The sequence below is a fragment of the Crocodylus porosus genome, unplaced genomic scaffold (assembly GCF_001723895.1).
Source record: "Crocodylus porosus isolate Cpor-Errol unplaced genomic scaffold, CroPor_comp1, whole genome shotgun sequence".
Lineage (NCBI taxonomy): Eukaryota > Metazoa > Chordata > Crocodylia > Crocodylidae > Crocodylus > Crocodylus porosus.
In genome coordinates this window covers 118,189,523-118,199,564 of record NW_017728931.1, presented here as the reverse complement: position 1 = coordinate 118,199,564, position 10,042 = coordinate 118,189,523, and the positions used below count along the sequence as shown (strand labels likewise).

Genomic DNA, 10,042 nt, shown 5'->3' with positions numbered 1-10,042 from the left:
CTGCCGAGCCGCCGGCGCCAGGCCCTGCCCCTTTCCCGCCGCCGGGCCGGGCCGGGCGGCCTCGCTCCTCTCTGCGCACAGCCGGGTCCGGCCCAGGAGGGACCATCCAGGCCCTGGGCAAAAGGATGAAGCAGCGCTGCGCGGCACTGTTGCGGGGGGCGGCTGTCAGCTCGGGCTGGCTGTGTCGGCCGGCCTGGTGCCACAGGCGCAGCCCCCTGGCCTTCCTTCGTCAGGGCTTTGCGCCAGCACGGCAGTCCGCCTGCCCGGAGTAGGCCGTAAACCTTTTGACATTGATCCGTGCTGTGGCCAGCAGCATCTTGAATGAGTCACGTTTTTAAAAGCGGTCATTTTCAACGGTTTTCATGTCCATCTCATGTCTGGGCCTTTGCTCTTATCTCAGTCCGTAAATATTGTGAACATCTGACCTGACCTTTTGGCTCATTTTATGGGAGGGAGATACGAGTTCATGAAACAACCATGCAGCTCTGCTGCTGGATTAACTTATTTTACATTGTTTGCTATGGAAGCATTTACTCCATCCTTATTTCAGCTATTTTCTCACTTGGGGGCACATCTACACATTCAGTTAATGCAACTCTAGCTTGGGCAAAATGCGACTCATGAGCTGGATGCGGCCTGCCAGGCCATTCTGTCCAGCCTGAGGGAACCTTTAACAAATTTAGAAAATTAATATTTATCTGCCCTGTCTGCCTATTATGTGGCCCTCAGTGGCTTGCCAAAACTCAGTAAGCGGCCCTCCGCCCAAAATAATTGCCCATCCCTGCTCTAGCTCAATTTGAGCTGGAGTAAACTAATCCTGACATCACAGTCTAGACATGTGTTTAAGTGCAGTAATTTACTGCGCTGCCAGATACCACTTGTATCTGGTGGGACTTTCCAGGAGCACAATCAGTCTACTGCACCCTAATTGCCACGCCCATGTAGATGGTGATGCTTTGCCGTGCAACATATTAGTCTGTATAATAAAGCGTCTCTTGTAGACATGCTCACTGAGTCATACCATTGACCTAAGTGGGACAATGTGTTGTCCATTCAGAATAAGGCTTTCAGAATTTAGCGGAGGTAGGAGATCAAGAAGTAATGAAGAAAAAAAAAGTGTTTCTACCCAATTCAAAATTGTAATGTTTTAATAATTTTTTTCTGCTGTTCTGTTCCACAGATTGTTGATCCATTTCAGATACTTGTAGCAGCAAACAAAGCAGTTCACCTCCACAGGATTGGTAAAATGAAGACCAGAAGTCTTTATGCAGAAATTATTTTCAACCTCTCCCCAAACAACAATGTAAGACTTTGCTGAGTAAATACATCTATCACTGGGTGCCAGAACCCACAGGGACTAATTGCCTTTCTTTCAGGCACCTGGATTCCAAGTGAAACTCCATGGCCTGTGTTGGGTAACTAAGTTCTCTACGAATTGTGAACTGCGCCAGTGGTGCTCAACCTCCAGCTCACAAAGCCATGCCATCTGGCCTGTGGGGCTTCCGCAGGTTCTGGAAATTTGGTGGTGGGGGAGCAATGTTAATTGCTTCCAGAGCCACCATAATTAACACTGCCACCGATCCCCTACCACCATGCTTCCAGACCCATGAGGAGCCCTGCAGCCCACATGACATGGCCTAATATCCCAGATTGCACCAGTGGATGGTTGTTCTGCAGCTGGATCCAACACATGGATTCAGACTGGCGTGCAGGGTCACTCCACAGCCAAATCATCCCTGCAGATGTAGCTGGCACGCTGACCTCACATTCCATCCCCACACTGGATTTGAATCATAAACTGGGCAGGATCCAGTCTGCAGGGCCAGAGAGATTGAGCACCACCATTCTCTACAATGATTTAAGAGGGTTTGAAGTCTGGCAATGGAATTCAAAAAATCCATATTGAACCTGGATTTCTTACTTTCTGCATAAGTATTCATAGTACTGGGCTGTTACATAAAAGGCAGCCATCTCTTTTTATTGCCATGTTTTTAAATTCAAGTGGCAGTGGCTGCTGTGTTTTGTGGTGTCTCTATGTGTTAGCTAAACAGGTTTACCAGATTGGGCCTGCTGGAAGATTTATGCAAATGAACACCTCGTTTGTAGATCCTAAATCATTGGTTCTCAATCTTTTTGGACTCAAGGCACCCCTCCATAACTCCGTTTCAAAACTAATATATATTACAATGCTTACTACTTTGCAGAGGAGGTAGGCAATTGGGGTGGGGGGTCAGCTAGGCAAGGAAACACCTGAGTGTGTGCTTATCTGCTTTCCTCCTCACACCTTAGGCATCCTTCAAAAGGTGCTGCCATGGTCCCTTGTTGAGAATCACTGTCTTAAATGGACTTAAAGAGTGAGATAAATACTGAGCTGTTGAGCAGCAATGTGGCACAAGGCCAGTTTAGCAGAACTCTTGGTGTGTACAGAGCTTTAATGGTAAAAACTTGGGTGTCTTTGGTGTTTTTACCACCTAAGAGGTTATGTGGGAGCTTTATGGATCTAACTTCTGGAATTTGGTACTTGAATTCCACCTGCATCTTACTTAAGATGCCTAAGTACTTGTGTGCGCCTGGACCCCAGCACCCCAGTAAGGCAATTAAAATAGTAAAGCTTCTTTGGTCACATTTCAGTGCATGCTTACCTTCCAGTGCTGTGCTGTCTTCTCTATTGCATCCATGATAATTAGGAATGTTGATTCTCCAGATTTTCTTTTTATGAAGTCAAATTCTATAATAATTTTTCTTTAGAAAAACTAAAAACAAAGTTGAAAATTGTAGAATACTTTTCCAGCTTATATTTATTCATTTGTTACACTTGTAAGAGTATTAAACTACTGAGACGTTTCATCATCCAAGGAAGCTACTGTCAGTGTTTGAAATTAACTTGAGGCCTTAATGTTAATAATAAGACTCATAAACTCTAAGAAAAAGTGAAAAGCCTCTGTTTTGGTTTGTTCTGATGTTGGGAACATGATTTACCAAAGTAAATTCAAATTTAATAAGCAGTTAGCCATAACACGACAAAACAGTTAGAAGTTTTAAAAACCATCATAATACAAAAAGTAGATTTTTGTCTCTTCCTTTATTTTGCATCCTTGGAACACACTTTATCCTTGTATAGTGCAAGGATAGCATTCTACAAAAATAAAACAAATTTATTCACGTAGGCTGTAGGAAAAGAATATGGAATTCTTTTCTTGCAAACTTTGCAAATGCAAAAATTGTCCAAATAACTGAAGCATCATTGGGTAACAAATACCCTAATTTTAGGCCCAAATGAACAAGAGACTTCTTAGCACAGATTGGAAAGTGTAATCTTATTTCTTGGCTGAAAAGCTAAAAATGTAAACCAAAAGTTTACCTGGCCAGCCCCACTGGTCTAAATCAGGTTGGTGGCCTACAGACTGTAGGCCAGATCAGACCAGCCAAACAGCTGCATCCAGCCAATGGAGCTAGGGCATTGGCAGGAATTTGCCAGCAGGAGATACTGGTGGCACTGCGGGCCTGGGCTGGTGGGGGTAAAGGACAGGCAAGCTGTGGCAGCCTACTTCAGGTCTGGCTCTTCCTAAAGATCCTAAAAGTTCTAAATCATTGGTACTCAGCCTTTCTGCCCTTTGGACCAGGTAACTAGTACCAGGTCAGTCCATGGGCTGGATCCAGTCTGGATCAGAGTGTAGTGCTGACTCAGGCATGGCCCAATCCATCTGCATGGGGTGGGCATGGGTGGGACATATTTTCTCTGTGCAGAGCTGGTCTGGACCAGGGCCCAATCCAACCAGTCAGGCCAGATCTGGAGCTTGGAAATTTGGAAGAGGAGGAGCAGCAGTAGTGTTATTTTCCGCTACTCCCCACTGGCAAAAGATTGTGCCTCTCAATGCCAGAGTACCTCCCTTCAAGCCACACCTACATGCTTTGAAACTGGGGAGTTGTGATGGTTTGTCTTTGCTTATTATTCAGAATTTTCCAATATTTTGTGAATCTATGGATAACCTCAAAATAAGGGAGCCAGAGTTATATTTGTTATGCTAATGCCTACCATTTGTAGTTGTCTAAAAACATCTTTAATTCTCAGCTTTATTAGAATTTTCAAAAGCTAAGGAATGCAGATAGCCAAGGGACTTGCAGAAATCAGGGAAACTATAAGCTTATTAATCTGTTCCTCAAGTCATAACTTTGATAGCTAATGTGAATTCATATTTTGAATGTATTGATGGAGCCTTTGGCTTAGGAAAAAGCAATCGCCTATTTCTGCCCTGAGGGACAGGAATATAATTACAGTTAAGTATCTTCTGCAACAATTCTATGCTACTTCTAAAGGCGTAAGACCTTTCCAGCCCCAGATTTTTATATGGTATAGTCTGGGAACTCAGGCTTAAGCTCTAAACACTGGGCACGTCTACAAGTGCATTAGCATGCTTGAGTTAATGCTCATTAAATCTAGCATCTCTGGGTGCCTGTACAGGAGCCAGGAGGCTGTTCTGTAATTATAGCACATTGGACCTGACTTGATTAATTGTAATTAGCATGCTTCAGCCAGCCTCTGTATCTCATGTCCCTGAGTTTCAGAGTGCTCATTGGATGAGCTTTAGATAAAGTGCCCCTGCTGCCATTTTGAAGCACAGGGATGTTGATGCATGAGACACTCCGGGCACTTTAATTAGATTAGCTCTCGGAGTTGCTCTAATTAAAGCAACCTTCCCCCCCCCCCCCAAGCACCAGTAAAAATGCCCTCCTTTGTGATGTACAGCACTAGGAAAACGAGCATTAGCCTGTCTTAATGCATGCTAGCTAAAAAACATGGTTTTTAAGTAATGTTTAATGTGCATTTAATGTGTAATGTTTGTTTTAACGTGCATTAATGAAAGCACATGTTTTTAGTGATGTTTTAATGTGCATTAAAGCACAGATATAGACGTACGTGCTCTATGAGGAGTTAAACAATTATTCTCAGCATGGAAGCAAAAAAAATAATTTCACAAGGTACAACCATTAGCCTCCTGCATTTATCCAATTCACTATGACTGCAGAACATGTATGTATAAAACAAAAACACAGAAAAACAAAGCACTTGACCTATTCAAAACAGTAGCCTGTAACAGTACTCTTTAGCAAAAGTAATACTTCAGATTTTTGGTCATATATACCTGCCCAGAGAACTATGCTAAAATCCTTGGGACTCAGAGGGCTTAGGAAGAAAAAAATTGGCTTTCCAGGTTAACAAATCACGGCATTGTCTGCTCCTGTAAATGTGTACTGTTCCATGGATGTGTAACTGGATCAGTTTTTGCAACTGGAGAATTTGGTCCAGTGACTGAAAATATTATATTGGTTATTTGCTTCCATACTACCTGAAAATGGCTGATAAAATGTGTGTGTTTTTCTTTTTAGATTTCAGATGCACTGAAAAAATTTGGTATTTCAGACAGTGACACTGAAGTACTCATTGTTGTGATTGAAGACAAAGAAAAATCTGTAAATCTGGAAGATATTATATCTCAGGTAGAAGGCGAGCAGGTTTCTTTAGCTGAACTCACCAAAATAACAGATATAGCAAAAGTTAAAAAGGTTTGTAAAGTCCCTTTGTTAGGAATACAGTAAAGATGGTTGTGGGAGAAACACATTTTATTTTATGATTAAATTCATATTGACTTCTACAGATTCCCATATCTGTGGGGTTAATAAATCTGACTTTTTAAACATTTGTTTGTATCACTATAATTGTAAATATTATGTAAATTGACTATTTGTATGTTTCTTCTAGTGTGTTCTACTAAGGGAATAGCATTTTTCAACAAATGTGTATCTTGTAGCATTCCTAATTCTCACTGGCTTTAGCGGGAGTTTTGGATCCAGAGTAGAATGCTGGCATACCATCTGCAATAATGATAGCATACCATGCCTCCTGTTTTATCTAGAGAAAACATGGAATTCAGAATAATACCCCAATTCTGCAAAGATTTACACCATTTTTAACCTTAAATACATGACTAATCCCCATGAGAGTTCTAAAATAGGAATGTTGAACTGGCAGGCTACTGCTAACTGCCTTAGAAATAGGGTGCAATAATATATTGCAAGTTTTTATTGCTTTATTTCAAGTGTGTTGTAGAGTACTAGACACAAAGATAGGGACTTGGGTAAATAATAAAATAGTTATTCAGTAACCAGGAACCTTTATCTTATAATAAGCCTATTTAAAATAATAGCTGCAAACCTATTTTTTTGGGACCTACCTAAATTATGGCAGAAGTGTGCTGCACAGTGGCTCCTTGCTCTTTTCTCTGCACACATAACACATGCTGCCCCTACAACTTATCAGCAGAGGAGCCCTGGGGCTGGGAGGCAAGAACCGTGGTTTTAAATATGCTGCAGTTTTTGCTTCCTGCCACTGATTGGCCAAGGGGCCCTGGCAGCCCAGCTGCTTGTTGCTGAGATCAGCTGGGAGACAAAAACTGGGGCATATTTAAAACCACAGTTTTTGCCTCCTAGCCAGTGTGCAACAGGACCACCAGGGCCCCTCAGCCAATGGGGAGCGGGGGGAGAAGGGGCACAGCAAAAAGAGCAAAATTAAAGGAGCTGCTGTGCAGCACACTTTCAGCATGATTTCTGTAGGTCTCTCCCTATTTTCGTGTTTAAGTGCAATTAGCAAAGGATTTTACAAAGCCAAGATTTTGCCTGTTTTATTATGACTTGTAAAGAAGGCCTAGGTGTTCATAAAGTCTTTTTTTTAATCCCCCCTCCTTTTTAATTAATTAATTAACTTTTTAAAACCATAGTAATAAGAATGCCAAATCTATCTTCTCTGCTGTTGGCAGAGAGCTCTTTATAAGTCTCTTTAGGCCTGGACACATGACACATACACTGGTGTAATTTATGTTGGTTTTATTCACTGATATAAACTATATCCTGAGCAGACAGAAGACCTAACTGGAGATAGGTGTGTCCAGTAGCTACTAAAGGCACTGTTCCAGTGACCTGCCACCAGGTGGCATGGGAGCAGTTAACAGTCTATTTGCCTTGTGCAATCTGTTATCCTGGGACAGGGATGGACGTGACACTTATACCAGTGTAGTTTTACCCCGGTTTTTCCCAGGTGATCCTGCACAGGATTCAAGACTGGTGATGCTGGTGTAGGGCCGTGCAATGACTGTCTGCTGCAGTTTTATTTTTTCGCAGGGGTGGCCAGCCTGCAGCAGGTGTGTCACAGGTGGTGTGGGCAACCTCTGAGTGTGGTGCACAGCAAAGTGAGGAGAAGTCAGCAGTGGTAGTGAGCAGGGAGCACATGGCATCATGAGTGACTGGTGCCTACTGAATTGGAGGAGGGGGGGTACCTGCAGAAGCTACCAACCCTGCCAGGGGGCATCAGCCCTACCAACAGCATCGGTGTCAGCTCTCGGGGGGGGGGCACTGGCCCCATCACGGGGGCATGTGCACCCCTGTGTATCCCCTACCAGTCGCCTATGTAGGGCATGAAGCAAAAACAAAGCAGCAGATGGGGCAGGGGAAGGGAATCAGTGGCACTCAGGGAGGGTGTGGGAGTTATTTGTGGCACAGCTGACAAAAAGGTTGGCCCACTGTTATAGTGAAAATCTCTCTTGTGTCCTGGTCCTAAAATGTGCATTGATCGCTATACTACTTAACATTCATGACATATCGCAAGTGGAATCCTTATGCCCTTTAAGTAAATGTGAATTTTGCCAGTGTCAAGATTTCACCCTCAGTCTCCAAAATGTTTAATTAATAGACTAAAATAGAAGTAACCAAAACAAAAATTGCATAGTTTTAAATAATTCAGTGAAAAGTCTGTATCTTCAGAATTCCACAACTTCTACTCCCTTAATTCTCGTAAAGTCAGCATTTCCTTAGTTTTTCAGTCTCCACTGAGTCTAGCTTGAAGGAGAAAACCTACATTTGTGATGGGGGGACAAAAATCTGGGAAAAAAATGTAAATAAAATCTGATAGGTTTTTAATCTCCTTAAGTAGGGAGGTATACACATTTTTCTTTGCATAATATTTACAAATTATTTATTTTGTTTCTACAGATATACAAGCTTACTCCACAGGAAGAAAAAATTGGTACATTATTGGATGGTATCATTTGCAGAATGGCAACAAAAGATATTTCATGACTATGTACTAATAAAAATTGCAACCAAATCACACTTTAAGACTACAAAAACACTTATTTGTTATTGTTCTCATTAGTTTTACAATCTGTCAGTACTAAATACTTTGTTCCAATATTTTATTTAATTTGGAAGAGGAGCAATGATATAATGTATGAGGCTGACATAGATATGATTTATACATTGTTAGACTAAACAAAGTCGGATTGCTCACAGTTTGTACTGTTTCCACTTATTTTATTCAAATAATTTTAAATAATTTTTACTGGTAACTTTAACTGGTGATAATCATAGTTTCAAAATCTATAACAGATGGTAAACATTACTTTGTTATGGAGTGCTTTACTATCCTTACATATTTTTTATCCCTCACGACTGCTATGACATGTTTTGCATTGGATATAAAACATGTCGTTGAATGATATAGAGATATTTTGACCTGCTTGGCTCGCAAAGGGGGCTTGACTTGACAACACCAAATGTCACAACACTTGTTAGTTGCCTGGTTCATCACATGTAATCCATAGTCCTGATCCTGATGACCAAAGTTCCCTTCGCCACTTTGAGGAGGAACAGATGGCCCAGAACAGGATTCAGAGCAGTCAGGGCATTGAGGGGGAAGTAATCTATGTTTGCCAATGGTTACCTGTTGGCAGCAGATTTTAAATGAATCAATCTTTTAGACAACTGTTAAAGATATACTTGAAGAGAGAATTTTCTTTTCAGTTGTTGAAAGCAGCAGAAGAAACTGAAAGAATAAAAAGATGGTTTGGGAGGATTATTGCCTTCAAAATGTTGTCTGAAACAAACCTGGAATAGTATGTAGTTAGAAACTAACTGTCTTCTGTTAATTCATGCAGAATTCATACTTTAACTCACAGTATTCTACTTGTTATGTTGCTTTGAAGTAAACGTTACTTTCTGTTTCCATGTCTTTGTCATCACATTCTTCTACAGTTTTTGCTTAATACCACTGTCTTCTGAATTGCTTTGTTTCTCCCTTCTCTTCCACCATTACTAATATCTCTAAAGATGGTTCTAGCTGAAAAGAAAATGCATGCCTTCAGTCCCCCTAATTGCATGATCCAGTATCCTTTAACTCCCTGGTTTGTCTTTGTTTTAGGCATATTCTTGTGTTTGGCTGAGCTCTACTTAGCACAGGATCTGCTTTGTACTATTTTTGCAACTTCCAGAATCTTAGAGAAGTAAAAAGTCAGTCTAGCCCCTGATATAAATTAAATTAATTAGGAGGCTGCAAAGAGTTATATTAGCACCTAGGAATAAGCATGGCAGTGTGGGGCTCTAGACATGTCCTCTAGAGAGCAGGGAGTGGCTGACTTGCTTACCACCACTTGGGGATCTCCCTCTGTGGCAGGGGTGGCCAACCTGCGGCTCCGGAGCCACATGCAGCTCTTCAGAAGTTAATATGCATCTCCTTGAATCTTTGCACAAGCACAAATGGTGCACAAAGTAGGTCAAGATAGTACAAAGCAGGTCCTATGCTAAGTGAAGCTCGGCCAAACATAAGAATATGCCTAAAACATTTGGAAGCTGGTCACTGTGTGCTTGTGCAAAGACTCGGAGATGCATATTAACTTCTGAAGAGCTGCATGTATCTCCAGAGCTGCAGGTTGGCCACCCCTGCTCTATGGGGAAAATGTTGAGAGCCTGATAGCCCCTCTTACTTATTGTCAGTGGAGAACAAAGGGTCAGATCAGGCCTCAAAACTAGCCCTTTGATTTTTAGCTTATACATTTCTGTTAACTGTAGCAACAAAGTGAATATGCACAAACTGGGAATTCAAACTTGGCTTAATATAGCATCCTTGAAGTCAAAATCTACAAGTTCTTGCAGTGCTCATTGAAAGCAAAGATTCCATCACATTCTGGTTGTTGACACTAAATCAGGGGTTTTC

General features: G+C 41.7%; 1 protein-coding gene across 1 annotated transcript in view; it reads left to right on the top strand.

Annotated features, from left to right (window-relative positions):
* TPRKB (TP53RK binding protein) overlaps window positions 1-9,055 on the top strand; it is a 9,333-nt gene extending 278 nt beyond the window's left edge. The window contains exons 2-4 of the mRNA XM_019543520.1: window positions 1,182-1,303; window positions 5,389-5,565; window positions 8,044-9,055. Of these exons, the coding sequence (XP_019399065.1) occupies window positions 1,247-1,303; window positions 5,389-5,565; window positions 8,044-8,130 (321 nt within the window). The 5' untranslated portion in view covers window positions 1,182-1,246 and the 3' untranslated portion in view covers window positions 8,131-9,055. The remainder of the gene's footprint in view (window positions 1-1,181; window positions 1,304-5,388; window positions 5,566-8,043) is intronic.
* The last annotated feature ends 987 nt before the right edge of the window (window positions 9,056-10,042 follow it).